The 27,364-nt window shown below is 44.9% G+C and overlaps 2 protein-coding genes across 3 annotated transcripts in view; one reads left to right on the top strand and one right to left on the bottom strand.

The window, feature by feature from the left end:
- LOC116983875 (differentially expressed in FDCP 6 homolog) overlaps positions 1–3,569 on the bottom strand; it is a 35,901-nt gene extending 32,332 nt beyond the window's left edge. The window contains exon 1 of the mRNA XM_033037761.1: positions 3,131–3,569. Coding sequence (XP_032893652.1) covers positions 3,131–3,226 — 96 coding nt within the window. The 5' untranslated portion in view covers positions 3,227–3,569. The remainder of the gene's footprint in view (positions 1–3,130) is intronic.
- A 3,648-nt stretch (positions 3,570–7,217) lies between these two features.
- Positions 7,218–25,980, top strand: LOC116983874 (wee1-like protein kinase 2-A). Of its 2 annotated transcripts, none has more exons than XM_033037760.1 (11): positions 7,218–7,643; positions 8,892–9,112; positions 11,972–12,029; positions 14,156–14,325; positions 16,083–16,204; positions 18,135–18,281; positions 19,706–19,816; positions 20,078–20,163; positions 20,822–20,992; positions 23,611–23,756; positions 25,150–25,980. In XM_033037760.1, exons 1-11 carry the CDS (start codon positions 7,305–7,307, stop codon positions 25,301–25,303), a joined length of 1,725 nt encoding a protein of 574 aa, XP_032893651.1. In that variant the 5' UTR covers positions 7,218–7,304; the 3' UTR covers positions 25,304–25,980. The 2 variants fall into 2 exon arrangements, with proteins under 2 accessions (XP_032893651.1, XP_032893650.1); XM_033037759.1 differs by having other exon boundaries at positions 11,969–12,029.
- The last annotated feature ends 1,384 nt before the right edge of the window (positions 25,981–27,364 follow it).

Raw genomic sequence — 27,364 nt, 5'->3', positions numbered from 1 at the left:
TGCAGTAAGAATTTAGACAGCTACACAAATCACCATAAACAACCATTGTCAGCCTTACAAAAGCCATGGACTCTATCAAACAAGTACAACAGAGAACCCTGCAAAAATAAAGCTTTTCTATGATGTCTTCCCTTGGATTCCCTTAAACAAAGTGGACAGAATCCTTGACCACATCTAACCAATTTCGTGCTCCTCAGGTTTCCCGCTGAATAGAGTACCACTGTCCTCCCGATCAGAGAGATTTCTTGTGTGCTATCAATCCCTGACCCACACTCTCTCTCTCGACAAAAGCCACCATAAGTTCTCACTTTTCCAGTTCTGAAGGAGGGTTGTTTATCTGACAGGCACATGGATAGGACAGGTTTGGAGGGTTATGGACCAAATGCTGGCAGGTGGGACGAGTGCAGCTACGACATGTTGGCTGGTGTGGGCCGATGGACCTGTTTCCACACTGTATCACTCTATATATTAATTATATATCTCTCCCCACAGATATTGCTTAAGCTGCTAAATGTTTCCGGCATTTTGTTTTTGTTTCCGTTCTTGAGTGTCTAGTCTTTTAGACTTTCATTTACTGCTCTACATCTGCTATACAATGATGTGCAAGCTGTGATCCTAACCAATAGGTCCACCAAAGACCCAATCCCAGTGTTGGCTCAGCCTTGATGGTGTCCCTGCACCAACCCTCTTCCTCACTGTAATATTGGCCTCCCGCCAAAAAGAATGGCCACCAGCACTATTGTTCACAGCATGAAAGGGAGACTGTTCCCCCTTCACCATCCCCATTCCTGATTCCAATCTCTGTCACTGGATGACAGTACACATATGATGGTCAAGTATGCGTGTGCTATAAGCATCACTGAGAACTATATATTTTTTAAATGTGGACATTACATTCAACATTTAGAGTAGAAAAAGTCCCACCACACTGTCCCCACCGCACAACACCATGCCCCACCTGAGAAAATCGTGAAACGCAGGAACACTTGGATCACTCTCCCTACCCTGGGAAGCGAGTCATAGAGTGATACAGTTTGGAAACAGGCCCTTCAGCCCAACTTGCTCATACTGGCCAACAATGTCCCAGCTACACTAGTCCCACTTGCCTGCGCTTGGTCCATACCCCTCCAAACCTGTCCTATCCATGTACTTGTCTAACTGTTTCTTAAACGATGGGATAGTCCCATCGACTACCTCCTCTGGCAGCTTGTTCCATACACCCACCACACTTTGTGTGAAAACGTTACCCCTCGGATTCCTATTAAATTGTTTCCCTTTCAGCATATGTCCTCTGGTCCTCGATTCCCCGACTCTGGGCAAAAGACTCTTTGCACCCACCCGATCTATTCCTCTTATGACTTTGTATACCTCTATAAGATCTCCCCTCATCCTCATGCACTCCATGGAATAGAGATCCAGCTACTCAACATCTCTCTTTAGCTCACACCCTCAAGTCCTGGCAACATCATCGTAAATCTTTTCTGAACCCTTTCAAGCTTGACAATATCTTTCCTATAACATGGTGCCCAGAACTGAGCACAATATTCTAAATGCCGTCTCACCAACATCTTATAAAATTGCAACATGACCTCCCAACTTCTATACTCAATACGCTGACTGACGAAGGCCAAAGTGCCAAAAGCCTTTTTGACCACCTTATCCATCTGCGACTCGACCTTCAAGGAACCATGCACTTGTACTCCTAGATCCCTCTGCTCTACAACACTACCCAGAGGCCTACCATTTACTGTGTAGGTACTGCCCTTGTTCGACATCCCAAAATGCAACACCTGACACTTCTCTGTACACTTCTTCCACCAACCATTCCTCCACCAACTTGGCCAATCGATCCAGATCCTGCTGCAATCTTTCACAACCATCTTCACTATCTGCAAAACCACTAACTTTTGTATCATCAGCAAACTTGCTAATCTTGCCCTGTATGTTCTCATCCAAATCATTGATGTAGATGACAAACAGTAACGGGCCCAGCACCGAACCTTGAGGCACACCACTAGTCACAGGCCTCCAGTCTGAGAAGCAACCTTCCACCATTATCCTCTGCTTCATTCTATGGAGCCAATTTGCTATCCATTCAGCTAACTCTCCTTGGATCCCATGCGATCCAACCTTCCAGAGCAGCCTACCATACGGAATCTTGTCAAACGCCTTACTAAAGTCCATGTACACAACATCTACAGCTCTGCCTTCATCAACCTTTTTGGACACGTCTTCAAAACTAAATCAATTTGTGAGACACGACATCCCACGGACAAAACCATACTGACTATCCCTAATCAGCCCTTGCCCGCCCAAATGCCTGTATATCCTATCCCTCAGAATACTCTCCAGTAACTTACCAACTACAGATGTTAAGCTCACCGAGCTATAGTTACCAGCATTTTCTCTGCAGTCCTGCTTGAAAAGAGGCACGACATTTACCACCCTCCAGTCTTCCGGCACCTCTCCTTTATTTAAGAACGACTGGTAAATTTGAAAAAGGGCTCCCGCAATTTCCTCTCTAGTTTCCCACAATGTCCTCGGATATATCAGATCAGGCCCTAGAGATTTGTCTACCTTCAAACACGAAAGTACCTTCACTACTTCGTCGACAGTAACCCGGACTGCTCTGAAGACACTTCCAGTCTTTCTCCTCGGTAAATAGAGGAGAAATACTCATTTAGGACCTTGCCCATCTCATGTGTCTCCACACATAGGTGACCGCTTTGATTGCTATGAGGTCCCTCCCTCTCTCTAGTTAACCCTTTCTCTCCTCTCTTCCCACCCACCCCCCTTTATGTATTTATAAAATATTTTGGGATTGTCCTTAATGCTACCCGCCAGAGCTATCTACATCAAGAGACCACTTGAGATGAAGTCCCCGACCGCATCGTTCACATCCGTGTGTCATTATTGCCCTTTCTCCAGCTCGGGATGGTAGGGTGTTTGATGTCCAGCTAGCGGCCGGTATCTCTGCCCCTCGTTAGTGCGGGCGAGCATACGTGGTCGTGCGGCGCTCCCTGGTCTCGGAGCTGGAGCCGGACACGGGAGGACGGGGTCGACCCTGGGTATGTCCCGGGGGAGGGAGGGTGAGACTCCGGGCAGGAGGGAGCCCGACCGCGGTGTTTACCTTCAGCTGAGACTTTGACACCTTGCCGCTCTTCCCTCGGTCCAGGGCGGTGAACGCGTACCAGATAGACTTCAGCAGCTCGCTCTTCAGATCCATGCTTGGTTCCCGCTGTACTGGGCGAGCAGCCGCGGGCTATTCGGCCGGGAATGCCGTGCTAGCCCCTCTGCTGGTCGAGGGTAGGGTGCGGCCGCTTGAGCGGCTCTACCTGGCTTTGTGATCTCTCTCTTCTTCTTTCTCCCCCCACCCCGCTACACTTCCGGCCTCGTAGCTGGGCTGATGTCCCGTGGAAGCCGCCCCGAGGCGGGGTGTGTCCTCACCAGGGCCCGCTGGCCGCGGGGGTCGCCCGGGCTTCAGGCGGCTCCGAGACCCTCTCCACACGCCCCGCTTCCAGGCGTTTAGTCCCAGCACTCGCTCTCCCGCGGCGACAAACGTGGTCGTCGTCCTCACCCGAAGAGTTCGTCGTGATGTCTTTCTCCCCCCCTCCACCCTGTTCGCTCACACGAGTTGCAATGCCACCATCTCGTGGATGGTGATGGAGGCACTGGTGCATCAATGCTGTGGAGAGTCTTGCCATTGACTATATACTTTCTCCTTACATCCAACTTCCTGAAGTGCAACACCCGACACTTGTATGGATTAAACCCCACCTGCCATTTCCCTGCTCATTTCTGTAGCTCATCTATATCGCACTGTATACTTTGACAATCTTCCTCACGGTCTGCAACTCCAGCAATGTTGGTGTCATCTGCAAACTTACTAACCAACCCATCTTCATTTACATTTATGTCAGTTATATGTATCACAAAGTACAAAGGCCCAGCACAAATTCATGCTGGTAACAGACCCTCCAGTCAGAAAAAAACATCCTTCCACCACCACCCTTTGTCTTCTGTGAGTAAACCAGTTCTGAATCCAAACATCAAATTCACCATGGACCCCATTCATCTTAATCTTCTGGATCAGCCTACCACGAGGGACTTTATTAACTGCATTAATAAAATCCAAATAAACAACACCCACTGCCCTGCTCTCTCAGACCACCGTTGTCATCTCCTCAGATAAGTTCACAACACGTGATCCACCATGGACAATGCCATGTTCATCCCAATTACCCAATTTTCTTCTAAATGCGAGCAAATCATATTCCAAAGAATCCACTGCTATAACATCCCCACATGAAACACACATTCCTCAACTGAGACACCCCCACCTCCACCACACACATCCACGTAACCCCAAGCTCACACCCACGCTGTCCACACATTGACAATCTCCATCTCCAGAGATGTCAACTTTTAAACCGATTCTTTATTGCGCATTTCAGTGTACTTTTGCTTTTGTTTACCTAGCCATTCTGACTGTTTAAGCATCTAGCCAGATCTATTACCGGGTCTTAACCCAAAAAGTTGCCAATTCCTTTCCCTTCACAGATGCTGCCACTGAGTTCCTTCAGCAGTTTGTTTCCCCCCCCAGATTCCAGCATCTGCAGTCTCTTCCGTCTCCAGTTCGTTGTTTTAAAGAAGCTCCCAAGTGACACCATCTGACCCCAAACGGTATTGCAAGAGGAAATACACTTCGAGAGTAGAATCAACTTCCTTTTTGAAGTTTATCCTCGATGTTGATTCGGATCATTTACAGTGAAGGGCAGCGAATCATCGGTTAGAGTGAAAAGCTGAGAGTCATCAGGTCTCAGATCTTTCAAAAAGAAAGCTCTGCCGCTGTGAGTGTAGGTGTGTGTTCACTGTGCTGTGTAACTGGATCATTGACTTCCTCGTCGGCAGACTACAATCAGTACGAATTGGCAACAACACTTCCTCCTAGATAACCTCTCTCTGTACCCATGGCTGTGTCGCCACAGTTTAGCACCAACTTTAAATTTGTCGGCCATATCACTGTTGGGTGAATAATAGATAACGATCAGTCAGAGACCAGGTAGACAAGAATGCTGGAGAAACTCAGCGGGTGAGGCGGCATCTACGGAGCGAATGAAATAGGCGACGTTTCGGGTCGAGATCAGGAGTGAGATTGATAAGTGTAGAAAGGAACTACAGATGCTGGTTTAAACAGAAGATAGACACAAAATGCTGGAGTAACTCAGTGGGACAGACAGCATATCTGGAGATAAAGAAATGGTGGCGTTTCAGGTTCGAGACCGTTCTTCAGACTTAAAGTCAGTGGAAAGGGAAACGAGAGATACAGACGTTGATGTAGAGATATATAGAACAAATGAATGGAAGAAATGCAAAAAAAGTAACAATGATAATCAGTAACAACAATTGATAATCTGATTCATGATGCCAGAACAACAATCTTGGTTTCAATGTCAGCAAGACCAAGGAGCCGATTGTTGACTTCAGGAAGGGCAAGCCAAGGACCCACAGACCTGTCTTCATCAATGGGATGATGAAGCTTCAAAATACTGAGCGTACATATTTCTGAACATCTGTCCTGGGTCCAACACATTGATGCCCATCTACGTTTCACCTTCCTTGGAAGATTGAGCAGATTCTATATGTAGATGAATACTCTCTGGAACTTCTACAGTTGTTCAGGAGTGACCATATTGACTGATTGTATCATATCCTGGTTTGGCAACTCGTACACTCAGCATTGAAGGAGACTATGTAGACTGGTAGACACAGCCTGGCCCATTGCAGACAATGACCTCTCCATCATTGAAAGGATCTTTAGGAGACACTGCCTCAGAAAAAGCAGCCAATATCATCAAAGAGCCACACTTATTTCAATCTGACCATTGGAAAGAAGGTATAGTTTCTGAAAACCGTGACCACCGAGTTCAAGAATAGATTATTTCCAACAATCATCATGCTCTTGGGCACTACACAACACTTACCTCCAGTTTCCTCGGACTCTTTGGTTGTACCCTTTGGTTGTTGCACCATATGGTTTATAGTTACTACTTAATTGAATTTTAAAAATTATTATATATTCAACGCCGACAACGGGGACGGATTTCACGCACAGGACAGGTAAAGGAAAGCCGTTTATTTTATGTATAAAGTGCTCCTTAAGATGCCTTTAATTCACATTTTACGTTGTGAAAAGGTGATTTTTTCCCCAATACGAACCGGCAGTATTTTTCCTGCCGATATGGGGTTTAAATTCGCCGCAACCGCAACGTTCCAAATGATCGCGTTCCAGTAAAACCCACTCGCAAGATGATTTAAATGGCCATTAATTTGCAGATATTAAACATTAAATTCCTTCCATTTGGCCTATAAATCCATGACAATGAGATTTAATAATCATGTTATATTGTGCATTCTTGTGTGTATGTTATTTGGACACTTAGGCTATTTACAAATGTTGATCTTTTCTTAAGAAATGGATAGATGTTTAGATCTAGTAATTGAATTACGTAATTAGCTACAATTGGGTAACTAACTAATTATATGCTTTAATTTCAGGTCATCCAAGTAAGATTGTTTCATATTCGTTTCAAAATGCTTCAATCTATAATAACTGAACATTTCTTTCAGTTCTCTTAATTTTTAATAAAGTTATGGGCTTTTGACTGTCCTCGATCACAGATTGTGTGTTAAGTCAATGGAAAAGCAATAGGGAAAAATATGCTAATTTCCGAGTATGAAAATGGCCATAACTTGTTTAATACTGAAGATATGAAAGTGAATTAGGTGTCAAATTAAACTTCTTTTTATGCTTTATCTGATGGGATAAATTGCAAACTTGATTTTTAATATCTCAAAATGTTGTAACATTGCTATGTTCGCCTCGTAGGGGTGTCCATAAATTGGGCGTTCGCATTTTTAATCTGGGGACAGATGCATCACATCAGTAGAACCTGGGTGTTTCAGTAGGGGCGGGAGCTTAATTAAGCAGTCAATTATTTGTCGGCGGAGACCAGCTATTGAACGAGTGGCCCCCGCGCCGGTCATTATTAACCTGAAACAGGCGATGAAATCAGCGCGTTGCAAAATCCCGCCCCCCAAAGATACACACGCCGCAGTTGGAGTTGGTATAAAGGGGCGAGTTGGGGGTGGGGGACAGGCAAGTTAACATTCAAGAGAAGAGGAACAGGTCGGAGGAGGGGAGGCGTGGTCCGAGTATCATTGAGGGCTATCAGCGGTGAAGGGTAGAAGGGCCAGACCCCACACACCCATCCTCAGCGAGTCTCCCCCAGTCCAGGGTCCAGATGAACCGCCTGCCGCTCAGCGCCATCGCCCAGAAGCTCCAGTTCTCCAGCGACGAGGACGAGGAGGAGGAGGAGGATGAGGTCGGCACCAAGTTCTGCGACCTCCTTCGCGTCCAGGAAGGAGGCACCGTGTCCCCGTTGCCGACGCCCAGGCGAGAGTGCGCCTCGCCCTTCAGCCGCTTCCCGCTCGGGGCTCGGTCCACGACTCCGTCCGGGGAGAAGAAGCCGCCCCGGAGCCCGAGAGTTCGTCTGGCCGCCCGCAACGAGTGTCCCGGGACTCCCGACCATTGCATGAACTGGAGGAAGCTGCGGCTCGGTGACACTCCGTACACTCCCAAGGTGGGTTCGTCGACCTGTTCCTTCGCCGTCCCGTCGATGAGCCGCCCATTCGTTCAGCGCCGAGTCCCGTGTTCAGCGTCCCTTCGAACCCATCCCCAAACCGCGGCCTGGGGTTTCATAGCGAGCGGGATCACGAGTGTAAATGTAGCTCCTCGAACTTGCACAGGCTAAACTCCAAATTTGAAGATTAAACTATCACAAAAACATAGAAAATAGGTGCAGGAGTAGGCCATTCGGCCCTTCGAGCCTGCACCGCCATTCAATATGATCATGGCTGATCATCCTACTCAGTATCCTGTAACTGCCTTCTCTCCACACCCCCTGATCCCTTTAGCCACAAGGGCCACATCTAACTCCCTCTTAAATATAGCCAATGAATTGGCCTCAACTACATTCTGTGGCAGATAATTCCAGAGATTCACCACTCTCTGTGTAAAAAAATGTTTTTCTCATCTCAGTCCTAAAAGATTTCCCCATTATCCTGAAACTGTGACCCCTTGTTCTGGACTTCCCCAACATCGGGAACAATCTTCCTGCATCCTGCCTGTCCAACCCCTTAAGAATTTTGTAAGTTTCTATAAGATCTAGGGTTGGACAGGCAGGATGCAGGAAGATTGTTTCCGATGTTGGGGAAGTCCAGAACAAGGGGGTCACAGTTCTCAATCTTCTAAATTCTAGCGTTTTATGAATTTACCTGTATGTCGCCGCGTTGTTCCTTGATCACCCCACCTCTCCTTATCTCTCACCCAATACCGAAGAAACCGCCTGGAATCTAACGTGCTTTGTCCTGTAGTTACTTGGTTCACAAATGTCTCCCTTTACATAAGTAACTTTCAATCATGGTATCACTTGGGGAGATCTTCATGGGTCCTACACTTCAGTTTGTTCAACACTCACCTCTTGCCCTTGAAATAAATGTTTAATTCACACGTTCATAAATTGTTGAGACAGAATTAGGCCGTTGGGCCCATCATGAGAATTGAGATGCCAAGTTGCTAAGAGCTGGGGCATCTTGGCAGCCATTGGGCGAGGCTCATTTTATTGTTCTCTCTATATAACATATATATATTTGTGTGTGTGTGTGTACATATATATACACACTGAACTTTTTTTCCTTGTTTATTATATTTATTATGTTTACATATTCTGTTGTGCTGCTGCAAGTAAGAATTTCATTGTTCTATCTGGGACATTTGACAATAAAATGCTCTTGAATCTAACAGCATGACTTATCTTTTTGGTTTCTAGAGCCTGTTCTCCAAGGCTGGGCAGATCTCCACTGCCAACAAAGGACCCGTCTCGAGGATTCGCCGACCGTTGGGCTTTGGCCCCAGTTCCGACCTGCACTGGGTTCCAACAGTGAATGTGAACCCCTTCACCCCAACTCTGTACCATGAACTGGGACGTGCACGCAGTAGAAAAAATGAGCAAATGGGGAAAAGGCGAAAGAGAATTGAAGAAAGAGGCCGGTAAAAAGCATTGAGTGATGTCTAGTGGAGAGAATGTGTTAAGTTGAGCTTGCAAATGAAGCATTAACTGAACCCATCAGCTGCCTATTACTGAATGGAGAAGAAGCACTGTCTTTTGTGCATGGAATATCTTCACATTTGGCTTAATATCTTTAGCTTTGGGGTTTGAGAAGGGAGTAACCTAAAACTACATTTATAAAGTAAAAGGGGTGGCCTATATATTGGGTTTGGATTTAAAAAGTTGAAGGAAGAAACAATTCCCTGTGAACCCCTTTCTGTTAAATGAAGTAAAATTGAAGCCAAATAATTGCCTTTGTGCTATTGGTTTGGAGACAAAATGGAGATTATGTGGAATGTGCAAAATGCTTCTGCAAATCCTTGTTTAGCTTGGATCTCCCTGATTTCCTATTGGCCAACAACCTTGAATTTAAAAGTTGTTCTATTCTTTCTTGTATCAGTAGCACCCTCTTATCTGGGCTCCTCCTGTCCCATGTTCCTCATTTACTCCACCTGCTGGGATTTCCACAACTTAATCCTGATGTTCCTTCCTTATTCTCGACCTATTTATATTGCATTTTATTGCCTATTTATCCTAATAGCTTGAATGGTTGCATTAAGTCTCGTTGTGCTAATGAAAGCAGGCTATTGGCATGTACTTGTAAGTGATCGCCACTAGTATCTTGAGGGTCTACGGTGCAAGCTACAGGATTTGAAACCTGCTGGATGCGTAGGGAAACGGAGCGCTGATGGTGAACTGCCAAGGAACATCTATGGAAAAACTGGTTAATCCCCAAGCCGACGTTGAAATCAATTTGGTGGCTTTTTTCTTTAAAAATCTACTGCTGCATGACTCGTGATGAATTGCTGCAAAATGCAGACTGGATAAAATGCAACATGCAGAGCCAAATTCTTCAAGCATGTCAGATAATAATAATAATAATACATTTTATTTATGGGCGCCTTTCAAGAGTCTCAAAGACACCTTACAAAAATTTAGCAGGTAGAGGAAAAACATGTAAGGGGAATGAAATAAATAGTAGAGACATGACTAGTACACAAAGTAAAGACATAATTCAATTCAAAACACAATATGAGGCAATTAATGCACAGATGAAAAGGGAGGGGGACGTGGGGCTAAGGATAGGCAGAGGTGAAGAGATGGGTCTTATAGAGATAGCCAACGATCTCTTCCAGAGCATGGATAGGCCAGGCCTTTCAGCCCACTGTGTGCAATCACATAGAAACATAGAAAATAGGTGCAGGAGGAGGCCATTCGGCCCTACGAGCCAGCACCGCCATTCATTGTGATCATGGCTGATCGTCCCCTATCAATAACCCGTGCCTGCCTTCTCCCCATATCCCTTAACTCCTAGCCCCTAGAGCTCTATCTAACTCTCTCTTAAATCCATCCAGTGACTTGGCCTCCACTGCCCTCTGTGGCAGGGAATTCCACAAATTCACAACTCTCTGGGTGAAAAAGTGTTTTCTCACAGTCTTAAATGACCTCCCATTTATTCTAAGACTGTGGCCCCTGGTTCTGGACTCGCCCAGCATTGGGAACGTTTTTCCTGCATTTAGCTTGTCCAGTCCTTTTATAATTTTATATGTTTCTATAAGATCCCCCCCCTCATCCTAAACTCCAGTGAATACAAGCCTAGTCTTTTCAATCTTTCCTCATATGACAGTCCCGCCATCCCAGGGATCAATTTCGTGAACCTACTCTGCATTGCCTCAATCACAAGGATGCCCTTCCTCAAATTCGGAGAGCAAAACTGGACACAATACTCCAAATGTGGTCTCACCAGAGCACTAATCACAAAACCACTTCTACCTGCCTATGCTCCACATCCATTCAATCCCTGTACAATGTAATGTAATTAAATGCCACTTTGATATCTGCTTCCACTGCCAATTGCATTGCAGATGGCAAACTCTGTGAGCATAGTAGAGGAATTCATGTTTTTGGCACGGAGAGGGTACCAATGGGTTGCTTTGGCCGGGGTGTTGAGGTTGTGTTGGAGCTTCATTCATCCAAGCAAGTTTTGCATCTTCTAAACAAGCATCCAATCATGCTTTGGACATGTGCCTGGTGATGGAAAGTTTTCATTCACCGCAGGATAAGCTGTCTTTGGCCACCAATAGCTGCAATACTTGTCATTAACCAGCAAGTTAACTGGTCTGTGCATTATTTTTCACTTGCTATGCAACCTAGAGTTGGTGTATTACCAGTGTTGGTTGTAGTAATCCACTACATTTTGATCTATGCCATGCTTTACTGCTGCTTAAATGCATCACTTTTAAATGACAAACTCCTTGACTTGTATTATGTCTTTTTTTGAGACCTTCCCATGTGTGAGAATATTTTTTCCTGTAAAGCCCCCTTAGGATTTTTTATGCTTGATAAGGTCTTCTGAACTCCAAGAAATTAAACTAGGGAGTACAGGCAAAAACTATTTGGTCAGTCGTGGTAAGAGAACCCTCTCATCCCAGGAATTGGCCTTGTCAATCTTCTTTGGGCTATCACCAGTGTTGCTATATTTGGTTAAGGTGCTTAAAACTGTATGCAATATTCCAAATGAGGTCTTGCCAGTGACCATGATAATTACAATAAAATCTCCCAATTTTGTTAACTCCTTTGCAATGAGGACCAAATGTCATTTACCACCTTAACCTGTTGGACATGCCTGCTAGGTTTTTGTGATTTAGGGACTAGAACTCTTGGATCCCTCTGAACTTCAGTCATTTGCAGTCTCTGTTTAGATGATCAGAACCAATTTGTCTTTAGTGTGTCAGAAAATTGTAGTTTGTATGATGCTTAACATATCTGATGTGTCTAAATCTGCTGCATTCTCACAGTAGGAAACGTCTTGGGATGATGGAGAGAGCCACTGCTGAGGAATTGGTGCGACGATCAGAGGTGAGGAGATCGAGCCTGGGACCTCTCACCCACTCGGGCTTGATTGAAGAATGCCCCTGGCAATGCTGTCTGTTACTGCGGAGTGCGGTAAATCTGCTGCACTGATTTGCCAGGTTTGACTCCTGGTCAACAACAGGCCAAGTGATCGGAGACCTGGTGTTGTAATTGGTGTAGTGCCTAGGAGTTGGGAGGGGTTGGTGGCAGGACTTTGATGGGTAAATTATTTCTTATACCTGACTTGCAGGTTATTTTATTGTGTATTCTAGAGTGTGCTGAATTAGTTTGCACTAATCTGAAGCTGCCTACAACAGTATTTTACAGCAAATTTCTTCAGATTATCCAAAATAGACCCATTGTAATTTCTATCACATTTGCTTGATTTATTAAAATAAAAAATAAAATAAAAAAATCTCTGGAATCTGATTCTAGCATTGAACCTGGGCTGCTGGAGCTGTGAAGCAGCACTACCTTCTGCAACACTGTGCCCCTGAATTAAGAACAAACTGCAGATGCTGGGAAAAATTGAAGGTTGACAAAAAATGCTAGAGAAACTCAGCTGATGAGGCAGCATCTATGGAGAGAAGGAATTGATGACGTTTCGGGTCGGACACTGAAGAAGGGTCTCGACCCGAAACGTCGCCAATTCCTTCTCTCCATAGATGCTGCCTCGTCAGCTGAGTTTCTCCAGCATTTTTTTGTCTACCCCTGAATTATTAATTTGGTTCTGGTTATTAAATCTGACACAGATGCACTGTCCTTGAGATTACTTAGTTTTGGCACCCAAATTCAACAATTACCAGGCACGTTCTGGAGTCTTTCTAGTTCATTTAACATGTGGGTCCTTGTACCCTTGTCGTACTAGAACTCTGTAAGCTGATTACAGTGCAAAAGCTGGAGTTCCCACAGATTTACAGTTGCACATGTGACTGAGGGGAAAAGTGGATATTGTTCAGTTTTGGGACTCTGCCAATAAATGATTTGATTAAGCTGTGTTTTGCTAGTTCCAATACAATGCCACAGTAAGCAGGATACCAAGCAACTGTATCTTTTGCCTGACAAACTGACTGTTAATATCAATGTTTAGATACCATTTTTTTTCTTATATAATTTCCATAGTTTGAATTAACGTTCTAGAAACTTTAAAAAAAAAAAATTCCTAAAGGACCCTAAAAATTCCTCCAAGTTATTCATATTTCTGAATGTTTCCATTCTGCTGGTCTGTCTACTACCCCCTGAGGGAATGTTCTGGGAATGGCCATCAGTAACTACATGGCTATCCAATATCATGAGATTTTTGTCAAATCGTATCTGTGGACCAGGGGACTGTGACAAGTTTCACTGATGTTGAGTGCCTGTTCAGGGCAAAGTAAATAATAGAGAACTCTGACAATGAGTCTCATCAATGCTTTCTGGGTGTGGGGGGGGGGTGGATATTTTGCAAGACTGTGACATCCAGCTCACTTCAGTGCAATTGGAGCATGGACTATTGGCTGCATTTCATTCCCATATCTGGTTACCCATCAAGATCTGGTGTTTGGACCCCACTGTAACATGGAAATATACAATACAATACAATACAATTCAATTTATTGTCATTTGGACCCCTTGAGGTCCAAACGAAATGTCGTTTCTGCAGCCATACATTACAAAACAAAAAGACCCGAGACACAACACAGTTTACACAAACATCCATCACATCGTTGTGATGGAAGGCAAAAAAACTTATCTCTCCACTGCACTCTCCCCCCCGATGTCAGAGTCAAAGTCAAAGCCCCCGGCTGGCGATGGCGATTGTCCCGCGGCCATTAAAGCCACGCCGGGTGATGCAAGGTCGGGCACCGGGTCTAGTTGTTAGAGCCCTGGCGTGTGCTCGCAGAGTCCCGCGGCCACTCCAAGCCGTGCGGGGCGATGGTGTAAGGCCCCGCTCAGGTAATCTTCAACCCCGTGGCTGATCCATTGTTTCTCCTCAAACTCCTTGCTGAATAAAACTTTAGGAGCACTTGCTTCGTACTGTGGCAAGGAGGAATCTGGCATTAACTTCCAGAATGATTCTGTGTAGGAAGGAACTGCAGATGCTGGTTTAAACCGATGATTCCCGAATGATTCTTGTGCTTTCTCTTCCTCAGAGGTTCAACATCTGTGAGAGCATGGGTTCCCGCTACGCCACAGAATTTTGCGAGTTGGAGAAGATTGGAAGTGGAGAGTTTGGGGCTGTGTTCAAGTGTGTGAAGCGACTGGATGGCTGCCTGTATGCCATCAAACGGCTGAAGAGGCCTTTGTCTGGCTCAGTAGATGAGTGAGTGTCGAATGCTGATGGCTTCTGCTCGCGAACAGTCTAATTCTAAGCTGACAAATTGTTACATAACCCAGCCATTTGCCTGAACTGAGGGCAGCAAATGCTCATCTTCACATCACTCTGGTCAGCAGGCAATGGTCTTGAGATTCCCTTTGAATCCCTGCTCCATTGCTTGGTAGGGAACAATTTGCATCTATTGGAAGATTGTGTTCCAATCCCACTAATAAAACAGCAATCAAACTAATGGAGTGCTGAGGCTGGCCCAGAACTTTGGGTCTGCGATTAGAGTGAGGAATTAGTCTGTTCCAGCCAGCAGTTGTTCCTCAAAGCATCAAGTGGATCTGGTCAAATCTCATTGCAGTATTGCTGCTATTTTCTGATGCACAGTGCTTTGCAATTGAAGAGCTAGTATAAGTTGTGAATAGTACATTAAAAACAGTTTAGGTTTTTTAACTTCAGGATCAGAGACCAGGGGACAGGAAGCAAATCCTTGTTCGGCGATGCAGGCATGCAAGGAAAAGCTGAAACGATTATTGGAAAACAGTGAGACAAAGACTGAAAATCAAATTGCAGATGCTGGAAATCTAAAAGCACAAAATTGTGGAAATATCCTGCAGGTCAAGCCACATCTGTGGGAAGAGGAAGAATTGATGTGGGTCAAAAATGCACTCGGAACTGACCAGTTCTAGAAAATGGTTTTTGACCTGAGATGGTGAATGATGATTGACAGCAGGGCCATGAATATGGTTGATGGACATGTAGCTACTTCAGCTGACCCCACAAGCCATGGCACCTTACATATGGGCCAAGGCAAGAGGCTTGTTCTCTTTGATAACATAACTAGACTCTCGCCAGACATCTGTAGAGTCTTTATTTCTCTCAAATACAAATACCAAAATAAATGACAATACAAATGACATAAATCTGAACAAGGATCTCAACCCAAAACGTCACCTATTCCTTCTCTCCAGAGATGCTGCCTGTCCCGCTGAGTTACTCCAGCATTTTGTGTCTATGACAAAGCAATTGGGCCCAAGAAAATATCAATTTACATCCAAATATCTATGGCCTGACTGGTTCAGCCAGCACTGGGCTATTAATATATTATAAGTGATTCTGGTCTTCTGATGCCTTTAGGCAAGTGCTACCAGCAAGCTTCTGCTAGTGTAGTTCTCTACAGTTTAATAGTGCAGAATATCTGAACTGTCCAGCATAGTTTTGAGCATTTAATGATACTACAACTTGGATATTTGAAAACAGAAAATTCTACAGGTTGACTTTCAGAGCTAGAAATGAAAACAAGTTAAAATAGTAGACAAAGCACAATTGCTGCCAGATCCAAGTGTTTCAGTTCAGTCTTCAGGATCTGCAGTTCTTTGTTTTACATCTGTGCAATTAATGATTTTACATTTTTAATCATACACAAGCAGACTTGACATGGTAATACGATTATTTGAGACTGGTACTTGTGGTACGTACTTCCCTCTAACCGCTATCTAACAGTAGCGTTCGTATAGCTAATGTTTTGTGCTTGTGGCATTGTCATGAGCTGATTATATTGACCATTGCAGAAGGGGTGTAGGAAGGAACTACAGATGCCAGTTTAAACCAAAGATCGAGGCTGCCTGTCCTGCTGAGTTACTCCAGCATTTTGTCTATTGCAGAAGTGGTGAGCCCACATGAATGTTGTGTTGCAGACTGTAGTGTTGGTTGTCTCTTAATTCGGTGATCTATTGCCGCATCTCTTTGTTCCATAGGCAGTCTGCGCTGCGTGAGGTGTACGCACACGCCGTGCTAGGGCATCACCCCCATGTGGTGCGCTACTATTCAGCCTGGGCAGAGGACGACCACATGCTGATTCAGAACGAATACTGTAATGGTAAGGACCACCTATCATCAAGAGGGTGTTGACCCTGTGGGGGCAACTGATTCTGCCTTTGGAGCATTAAAGAGCTTGTGCACCCGAATAGATCAAGGATCCGGGGGCAAAGAGGTTTGAATAGATAGATAGATAGATAGATAAATACTTTATTAATCCCCTTATTCAGGGGAAATTCTGATGTCCTTGCAGCACACTAATAAAAATACAACACAGTATTCATAAAGAAATTCAACACCAAAACATCCCCCCCACAGTGATTCCCACTGTGGGGGAAGGCACAAAGTCCAGTCCCCATCCTCTTGTCCACCCATAGTCGAGCCTATTGAGGCCTCCACAGTCGCCGCCACGGCGCCCGATGTTCTCGCCGGGTGATGGTACTCCGGCGTCGGGAGAACCCCCAGCAGCTTGGGGTGCCAGGAACGGCCGCCTTCCCACCGGAGCCTGCGGCTTCCAAGCCAACAAACCACGTCAGACGGAGCTCCGCACACTGGTGATCTCGGCGAGATGTAAGTTCAAACGTCGCAGCTGGCCGCTCCGCAGAACCGCGGCTCCACGATGTTTTCCTCGGCGGTACCAAGCATACTGGAGTCCCAGCGCGGCGACCCAGGAAAGGCATCGCCCGCTCCGCAATAGCGCTCCAGCGCTGCACTGCCGCCAAAGCCGATGTTCTGCGCCACCGCCGCCAAAGCCGATGTTCTGCGCCGCCGCCAACGCTGATGTTCTGGCCAGGTCCCCTCAGGGAAACGTCGCTCCAGGACCCGCTGGTAGGCCGCGAGGACAGGTCGAAGACGCTGCTCGGAGGAAGGCAACCCCTCCGACCAGGTAGGGACTTAGAAAAGCAGTTTCCCCCTTCCCCCCCACCACCCCCCACACATAAAAGATTTAGACCCCCTGACTGTACACTTAACGAACTAAAAATAATAAAAAAGAAGGGGAAAAAACGGACAGCTGCAGGACAGGCAGCCGTTCAGGACAGCGCCTCCTCCGGTGAGTGGTGCTAGCCAGTCAGGATGTGGTCATAGGGTGCATTGAAATTGCAGTTGCATCTCTAGGATACAGGGAAGGGGGGGATATGGATCACATGCAGGCAGATGACGTTACGTTAACCTGAAGCACCTGTTCCTATGCTGCATTGTTCCTTGGATACAAGATGATGAAGGTGACCTTGTTCAAACATAAAATCAAGAGGGGGCTTAACAGGGTAGATATTGATTTTCACTGGGAGAGTCATGATCAAGGGGACATAGTTACAAAATGGTTTGTTAATTCTAAAAATGAGTTGCATAGAAACTTGAGGGTAGTGAATCCTGGAGTTCATTGCCTGAGGGTGGTGTAGTCCGGATATTAGATATATAAATGTGGAAGCAGATAAACTTATTTGAAAGATAAAAGAATTAAGTCTGGAGGTGCTGGAATCTTGAGCAAAAATCCTGTTGGAGGAACTTGGCAGGTCAAGCAGCATCTGTGGAGGAAAATTGACAATGTTTCAATTCAAGACTCTTGACATTTTGGGTTGAGACTCCTGAGTCCTGAGGAAAGGTTCTGCACACAGAAAGGTTTCGGCCCACAGAGTCCGCGTCGACCCATGATCTCCGCACACTAACACCATCCTACACACTAGGGATAATTTACAATTTCTAACGAAGCCAATTAACCTACAAACATCCACATCTTTAGAGTTTGGGAGGAAGTGGAACACCCAGGGGAAAACCTGCATGTTCTTGGGGAGAATGTACAAATTCTGTACAGTGCCTGTGGTTAGGATCGAACCTGTGTCTCTACTGTTGTACGGCAGCAATTCTACTGTTGAGCCACTCTGCCACCCCACGTACTCCAGTCCCATTGCCTGAAATAACGAGCATCCCATAATGACGAGCAGCCTCTTGCCTTGCAGTTGGAGAAATACTTGCATCTGCTCCTATTTCAGGGGGCAGTCTGGCTGATGCACTGATGGAGAATTTACTGGAGGGGATTCTACTGCCTGAGGGCGAGCTGAAGGAGATCCTACTGCAAGTATCAATGGGACTGAAGTACATTCACAGCTCCAGTCTGGTTCACATGGATGTTAAGCCAAGTGAGTACTAGGATTTATTCAGATAAGGCCTGTTTTGGTGACAATATTTTAAATAAATGGTAGTACTTCTGTCACAGCAGTTTGGGTAATAGAAATTTGCCTTTGCAGAGTAGCCCAAATCACTACCCCAAAATTTAAGATGGAGAATAAAATCTATCTCTGAGTGGGGTAGGACAAGTAAGTTGACAATTGTTGCATTTCCTGTCTTGCTTTACATTACAGAAAATCACTGGCCTGATTTTCTTGGAACACAATTCCTAACCCCCCCCCCCCCCCCCACCCATATAATGGTGTTGCTGGTACACTTGCTATGACGTTTGTGGTTGAGGAATGAATACTGGAATCCCAAGGCCAGAATTGTTGATCAGGAGTTCAAAATCCATCCTGAGATTTAATGGAGGGGGATTTAATTAATGCTGGCTGTAACTGTGATATCTGAAGTGTTTACTAATGACCTTTGGTAAAAAAGGATTCTCTGTGGTTGATATCTGGAAAATGTTGCCAGATGTGATGGGATTGGATACAATTACAACATTTGAGGCATTTAGACACACTTGTTCCTAATGTGAGCAAATGAGTTTGGGGCAGGAAGGTCAGCATGAACCTGTTGGGCTGAAGGGCCTGCTTCTGACTCTAATCAGTGCTGTGGCTGTGTAACATGAGCAACAGCACAGATCGGCCACCCACAGCTCTGTCTTCAGGACAGATGGAGATGGGCTACAGCACATTAATGCCCAATACCTGCTGCTACTTTCCTTATTTTAAACATACTTGCCCAGTGGGTTTGGTTCATGAATTACTCACTTGGACAGTGTGGTTCAGCTTGAGTTCAGAAGATGCCCATTGAGACTCCATGTGGCATAAGATAAAGAATTGGCAGCATTCAGCAGTTCTGGTTGCATCCATGGAATATGTGTAGGAAGGAACTGCAGATGCTGGTTTAAACCGAAGATAGACAAAAAGCTGGAGTAACTCAGCTGGGCAGGCACCATCTCTGGAGAGAAGGAATGGGTGACGTTTTGGGTCGAGACTCTCCTTCAGACTCTGAGACAAAGTCTGAAGAAGGGTCTCGAACGGAAACATCTCCAGATCTGCTGCTTGTTCCGCTGAGTTACTCCGGCTTGTTGTGTCTCTCACTGGTGTCCGTTGGTTTCTGGCTGAGCTTTTATCAGGGCTGGCCTTTGACCCAGAGAAAGGTTGATGACCAGAATCATTAACTGTTTCTCCTCCCACTGCTGCAGCCTGACCTGGTGAGTGTTTCTGATATTTCCAACATCTAGTTTGTTTTGGGTATAATACAAGCCTGGCATGTTTATTTTAACCGGTGAAAGACCACATCTCTCATCTGTGCTCTACGGGCACGGATATCCTGGACCCCCATAAAGACTAATCAGTAATGGATTATTCTTGCCATATTTGTTCAGGTAACATCTTTATTTGCCAAAGTGTGACACCTGATGTGATTAGCTGTGTGGAAGACGAGAGTGACACTGATGAGGAGGGAAGTTTGGTAACTAACATACTGTACAAACTTGGTATGTAGCTATTCTCTCCATCTCTAATCTCCTAGTTATTGCCAATTTCATAAAGCAATTTTTAAAGCATGATTTAAAGTATTATTTTTACATTAGATTATGCTTTCTCTTGCCCCTCGCTTTCTTGCCCCGCATGCTTTCACTGTTCACAGTAATACAAAATCTTAATATAGTTTGTACAACTTGGTGTGTTTTTTGGAAAGATTGAAGCTCGGAATTCTGATTTCTTAATTCTTCCTGTGAAACCTTTGTCCTTTTCAGGTGACCTTGGCCACGTGACGTCACTGTCCAATCCGCAGGTAGAGGAAGGAGACAGTCGCTTCTTGGCAAACGAAATATTGCAAGAGGTGAGTGTGATTGTGAGAAACTTGACACAGTCTCGTGTTGCTATTGAGGACCTAGGGTCAATTGACCTGGTTCACACCATGGACAGTGGGCATAGCTGGCAGGGACAGCATTTGACCCTGTGAGAGGTTGCTTTCTTGAGCTGTGCAATCCGTTTAGTGAAATTGCTCCAATAAGGTTAGAGATCCAGGATGAATGAAGAGTGGTATTTTCAAGTTTGGATCATGTTCCAAGGAGGGGAAGTGCGATCGTTTCACAGTGATGACCCAGGTGACTTGTATTATTATTTCTGGACAGTACTGGAAGACAGCCTGTGAAAGGTAAACTTTTGCCTTGACTATCCTAAGTTTAATTTAAAAAGTTCCTGTAATTTTGGTTTGGGTATAGCAAGTGCCTCTAGGATTTCTCTGTGCTGTTGTCTGAAAGAACAAATCCCAACCTCTGGGATCTTGCTGATCTGCTCCCCAATCAGCTGTCATGATTTCTGCTTTCACAACACAATGGGTAAATTATGTTTCACTGCAGCTTATGGTGCATGTGACAAATAAATTTGAACTTGAACTTGAACTAGACTGCATTGCAAACATACCTGTTGGTAAGTGCCTCGGGTCGACGTGAAGTTGTCAAGGCCTTGACGGACATGTGTTCTGATCCCCACAGGACTATTCAAACCTGCCCAAAGCCGACATCTTTGCCCTGGGCCTTACCATGGCGCTGGCTGCGGGAGTGGATGAGCTGCCTCAGAATGACCTGGCTTGGCACTACATCAGGAAGGGCAACCTTCCTACAATCCCTCAGCAGCTCTCGCATGAATTTCTCAATCTCCTGAATGCAAGTAACTTATCCGTTTCTGATGGGGTGCGAGACATGGATTTTTTTTCGTGTCTCTGAGTGGGAGGGTTGAAAGCAACTTGTGGGGCTACAAAACATTTATAGATAAGATGTTTAGGAATAGCTCATGAAGGCTCTGTAGTTTAGATGTACAGTGTGGTAATGGGTCCTTTAGCCCATTGAGTTCATGCCAACCACCTGTCCCCTAGTTCTATACTACACACTAGGGACACATTGCAGAAGCCATTTAACCTACAAATCTGTACATCTTTGGAGTGTGGGAGGAAACCCGAGCAGCTGGAGAAAACCCATGCGGTCACTGGGAAAACGTGTGAACATGGTCCGTACAGACATCACTCATAGTTGGGTATTTGCCACTAAGGCAGCAACTGGACTGCTGCACAACTGTGCTGTCCACCTCGCGTAGTGGCAGAAAGAGCATGAAAATGAGACTAGGTTGAATTAAAACCAGTTGCTGGAGCTGATGCAGCAGCTGTGCTGTCAGATATAACACTCATTATTTTGAAACTAATGGTCCCAAATCTGAGATGTCCGCCTTGTCAATGATTTTCAATGTGGTTTAAATGTTTGTCTTTATTCTTGATACCAAATAAGTACGGGTCAACCCCTTCAAACTAGTGAATAATGTTCATATTGTAGGTATATCCTTATGCACACTGCTCTCCAGTGCTTGATAAAGTTGCATCAAAACTTCTTCCTTTAGCAGTAAGGCCAACATTCCACTTGCATTACAGTTCCCTTTGCAACATTTGTCCCCTCCACCTGAAATCTAAAAACACTGCATCTACCAGTTCCCCTTTATCCACTTTGCATTGTACGTCTAGGAAGACTCCCGACAAATTTGTCCAACGAAAGGAAAATTGACCATTTTTGACTGAGGATGTACATGAATGTTCGATTGGCGACAAATTGATGCAGTTCCATGAAGTAATCTTTCGAATGGGAGATCAATGTTGCTACCTGTTGTCTGTGGCTTGCCTGTTGGCTTTATTTGGTCTTCAAGTGGATATCAATTTGAAGAATTCTATATTTTGTTTTTAATTTGAGCTATGGCATGGAAACAGGCCCTTCAGCCCACCAAAACGGTGCCAACCAGTGATCACCCATACACTAGGTCTATCCCACACACTTGGGGCAATTGGTAGAAGCCAATTAACCTACAAACTGGCACATCTTTGGATTATGGGAGGAAACACCCTGGGAACCCAGGGAGAACTTGCAAACTCCGTACAGACAGCACCCATAGCCAGGATCGAACCCAGGTCTCTGATGCTGGTAGAAATTCAAGGGTGGCATGGTGGCGCAGTGGTAGAGTTGCTGCCTTACAGTACACTTAACTCTATTTCTAAACATTAATAGCCTGTCCTTTAACGTGCCTGGACAGCACATTCCTTAATTGGATGAGAGGATGAAACTGGATAAATGCATTTTGGAAAAGGTACAAGACTTGCTGTAAAACATTGTAGATTAGAATTGCTGTAGAACAATGAAAGGCATAGAGTGGGTGTGTAAAGGATGTTTCCACTGGTGGGAGTCTTGGATCAGAGGCCAATAGACAATAAGTGCCATTTGGATCTTCGAGCCAGCACCGCCAATCAATGACTGATAATCCACAATCAGTACCCCGTTCTTGCCTTCTCCCCATATCCCCCGACTCCGCTATCTTTAAGAGTCCCATCTAGCTCTCTTGAAAGTATCCAGAGAACTGGCCTCCACCGCCGTCTGAGGCAGAGAATTCCATAGACTCGCAACTCTGTGTGGGGAAAATGTGTTTCCTCATCTCCGTTCTAAATGACTTGCTCCTTATTCTTAAACTGTGGCCTCAACACCAGGAATATGTTTCCTGCCTTTAGCGGGTCCAAACACTTAATAATCTTATGTTTCAATAAGATCTCTTCTCATCCTTCTAAATTCGAGAGTATACAAGCCCAGTCTCTCCATTCTCTCAGCATGTGACATTCCCGCCATCCTGGGAATTAACCTTGTGAACCTACGTTGCACTCCCTCAATAGCAAGAATGGCTTTCCTCAAATTTGGTGACCAAAACTGCACACAATAGCCTCGTAGCCTCAGAATTAAAGGGTGCTCATTTAGAAAGGAGATGAGGAGGAACTTCTGTAGTCAGAGGGTAGTTCATCTGTGGAACTCATTGCCACAGGGCTGTGGAGGCCAAGTCAGTGGATATTTTTAAGGCAGAGATAGATACATTCTTGATTAGAACAGGTGTTAGGGTTATGGGGAGAAGGCAGAAAAATAGGATTGGGAGGTAGCGATCAGCCATGATTGAATGGTGGTGTAGATTCAATGGGGAAAAATGGCTTCATTCTAATCCTATAACTTGTGAAGTAAGACCTAGATCATAATCGATGCTTCACTATTAGAGCAATCCTCACACAGCATAGTTATGGGGAATACAATAGTTGGATTCCGGTATTCTACAATCTTAAATTTCAAACTGAAAATATCAAAACCTGAACCAACTGTAACTTTAACTTGTTTTAGTTCTTGACACAAGGTGAATATTTTGATATGCTGCAGCTGAATAAATGTCTACCCCCCTCCTCCACTGTTCTAATGTCTACTCTCTCATCGAGCAGCAACTGATCAGCCCAGATCCCGTGCACCGGCCCTCCTCTGCTGCTCTCACCCGGCACACTGTTCTTCGGAGAAATTCCAACAAAATGGCTTCCCAGCTCCGGAAAGAACTCAATGTGGAACGTTTCAGGACAGCAATGTTGGAAAGGTATTAGGCTGCACACATGTTTGAGTAACTGGGGAAGGGGATCGGTTGGTATAGGTGACTACAAGTCAATGCATCCTGATCAGGACAAAGTCTAAACTTGACCTTCCCTCTTTCACATTGATAACATGAGCCCATTCAGGCCATGGAATCCCTGCTGACTTGGTATTCCCACCAATTGCATTCACTCACTTATTTCCTGTAACCTATTCCTTCTCATTGTTTGTCCATTCCCCTGCCATCCATTTATACTGTGGTAGAGGGGGGTGGATAGTATGCAAACTTCCCAAAGGACATCAGGATTGAACTCTGTTACCAGGGACGTAAGCAAATAGTCGTATAAAGCTGGTAGGCTGCATTTACAGTTTTGCATGCAGTTTGGTCACCCTAGTCAAGGAAGGATGTGGATGCAGAAGAGGTTAACTGGATCGCTACCTGGGTTAGAGGGTATTGGCTATAAGGAGAAGCAGGACAAACTTTGATTTCTTACTTTGGAGTGTCTGAGGTTGAGGGGAGACCCAAGTCTATAAAATTGAGGCATAGATAGGGTAGACAGTCAAATGTTTTTCCCAGGGCGAAAATCTCAAAGGTTAGAGGCTGCAGGTTGAAGGTGAGTGAGGCAAAGTTTTAAAACACAAATGCAGGGCAGGGTTGTTTTTCCCATTAGGTGGTAGGTGCCTGGGAGGCACTGTCGGGGGTGTGGTGGAGACCGTTGCGATAGTCTGACATTTCCAGACTTTTAGAATGGATATGCAAGGAATGGTGGGATATGGATCGTGTGCATGCAGATGAGTTTAGTTTATCATGGCATTATGTTTGGCACAGACATCATGGGTCAACGGGCGTATTCCTGCACAGATCTATGTACCTGCTGTGCCACATTTCTCAACCCCTATGTCTTGCAATAAACTGGATGTCAGTGGATACATTCTGAAATTCACCAACTGACAACACTCCAGTGGAGGGGTCCAAGTCTGCTTCATGACAAAGTTAGAACGCCTGTACTGGTGCAGCTGTACTGGTGACTGAGTTGCTGTTGGGATTGACTCCTGAACCACACTCACCGGTAGGGGATGAACAATGGGAATTCAATGCTTTTTGGCCATGTTTGGTGGGGAATGCTCATCTGAGAGAGTGCTAGCTTGGCTGTAATATTCCCTGGAAGTGTGCAGAACTTTCTAAGCTGTGTGAAGAGCCAGGTGTGACGTGGCAGCCTATTCATTTTGTAGTGGATCCTTGCCATTACCTAGGTGGTTACTGCATGCTCTCTGCTTCACAAGGATACTATTACCTCTCTTCAAGGTTGCATCTGACTGGGTACACATGCCACCTCTCTGATTGAGCACTCTAGTTCCCAGGCTTGTAACAATTCTTCTTTCTTCCCAAATACATTCAGGGAATTGATGAACGCAAGACTCTCTCAGGGCTTTCCACAGTCTGATGTTAAATCTCTGCATCCAGGGAAGAGACAAGTTCTCCCAGACAAGAGCCAGAGGATGGTGGGGGGTCGATCCAGCCGCTCGATGAGTTTCAACTGTGGACGCTACTGAGGACCAATGTTACTGGGCAAGAGGAGAATGGAAACTGGTAACAATCTCTGGTTTTGGATTCACTTCAGTAGCACTAGCAATGGCTTCAAGTCTTAACTTGCCCAAAGGTTTTGGCATGTTTGAAGAATATCAAATTTGCTCACCACTGATCGACCTTGGACCTTGAATACTGTGCACATCTGATGTGCTATAGCACTGTCTTGAGTATTTTTTAATTTAAACTAGTTTCTATAATCTGTAAATATTGCTTTTTAATTCTTCCTGTTCCTGATCTGTCAGGAGGTACACATCTCAAGGTACTAACCATTTAGCAGATTGAACTACTTTAAACCTTTTAATGCAGCAAATCTCTATTTGTGGACCTGAATCCCTGGAGATGGGGTTTGAGACTTGTTGATAAACTCTCTGCTTTGTGAATGTACGTGTTGTTCAGATGTCACTGGACAGGCTTGATCTCCTGAGTTTGCTCATGTGTTTGTCATCTCCATGTCATGCGACTCTCCGGTATCTGAGAGCCAGTGATGTCTTTATCACAGGTACAGCAGGTCTGATCCATTTACTGACGTAATAAGCCTTTACCCAGTGAGTGCATTAAATGGTAAACTTTCCTTGAGCTGATCGCTGATCAAGAATAAACTTGTTTTTATCTATTTAATTTTAATGGAATGAGATTAGAGAATTAATAAAGTTTTAATTTTCGTATGCCTGCTTGTGGTTTTTTAGTTCCAACTCTGAATTGAGGGCAAGACTGTTTTGGTTGCTCATCACTGAATGGCCACAACATGGACAATAAACTGAACTGGGGTCAAGATTGTTGGTCCAGGATATCTGATCACCATTTAGAGCAAAGAAATTGCATTACAAAGGCTGCAGAACCATAAGGTCCCATCTCAACAAGATTGCTTGAACCTGTGGTCAGTAATACTCCTGTATTGATTCAATGTGTTGAGATCAATGCGTTGCAGCCTTGATCTGGGTTGACATCAATGTGAAAGATGAAGATGGCCACTGTGCATGCATTGGGTTTTGGGCAACAAAGCTGGCCAGGTGAAGGGGCCACAAATGAGCAGATTTGGAGTTGGCACATTTAATCAAAGCAAAAGCCTGTCATAAATATTCTCAACTTGGGCAAACCATTTTTTACTACGGGGAGTTGGCCAAGGTGGTTGGAAACAATTTTTTAATAGCATGTCAGTGTGAGGTTCGGAGCAGAGGGCATCCCAGATGTCTTGCATGCAAGTCAGGGGGGACATTTGGATACAGAGGGCTTGCTGGACGTCTTTTAGCAGTGACTAAATACAGGGGAGAGGATGTGAGGGATAAAATGGTATGTTAGTCATCAAGATGTACTCTTAAAGCTGGAATTGGGTAAAATATCTGGGCAGGCTGAAAGGGAAGTCACTGGGAATTGCAGCAACTCTAACACTTTCTAGTCCTTTTGACCAGAAGTATGGTGATAGATTGGCTGCCAAATGGTATTGACAATTACCATCCTTGAGAATGGGGATGCCCCAGTTGGCCTGGGGACATGGAATGGTTAAGGGGAGATTATTTAACTTTAGCGACCCTCCATGTATCTCCCATATCTGTTTTTAAACATCCCCACAGTATAAAAGCCCAGTGGGGCTAAAGGATAATGTAAGGCAGGAAGCAAAAGATAATGTGATGGGTATTTGTGACTAGAGAACACAATACACTTCATGATGTTTAGAAAGCTAGACTTGAATGAAAGGGGATGATTTAAAACAACAAATGTCTCATGAATTAAAATAGCTGGGGTGGTGAGTAGATGCTGAATGGCAGAGCATGCAACACATCAGCTGATTGAGCTTCAGCCCACTTGATCCCAGCATTCTGATGTTTGCCGACTTCTGTCAGAGGTTAGGAGGTGGAGGAGAAACATCCACCATTCTGGTTCGATCCCCATGCCTCTCCTTTAAAAACTATATGTGTACATGCAACTATTTCTGTCGTTTTATCCTTCAACCATTGCAGCTGGTAGAGCCTAAGTGCCCAGGTTCGATCATGACCTTGATCTGTGTGGTTTGCATGTTCCCGCTG

The sequence above is a fragment of the Amblyraja radiata genome, chromosome 19 (assembly GCF_010909765.2).
Source record: "Amblyraja radiata isolate CabotCenter1 chromosome 19, sAmbRad1.1.pri, whole genome shotgun sequence".
Lineage (NCBI taxonomy): Eukaryota > Metazoa > Chordata > Chondrichthyes > Rajiformes > Rajidae > Amblyraja > Amblyraja radiata.
Note: the sequence above shows the minus strand (reverse complement) of the source record. Positions and strands in the feature narration are given on the sequence as shown.

Bases quoted from the DNA above. Each gene is read 5' to 3' on its own strand.
- LOC116983874 (XM_033037759.1), top strand. From the start codon at position 7,305: ATGAACCGCCTGCCGCTCAGCGCCATCGCCCAGAAGCTCCAGTTCTCC. The intron at 7,644-8,891 runs GTGGGTTCGTCG...TTTGGTTTCTAG, and splicing joins ACACTCCGTACACTCCCAAG to AGCCTGTTCTCCAAGGCTGG. The intron at 14,326-16,082 runs GTGAGTGTCGAA...TTTGTTCCATAG, and splicing joins TTGTCTGGCTCAGTAGATGA to GCAGTCTGCGCTGCGTGAGG.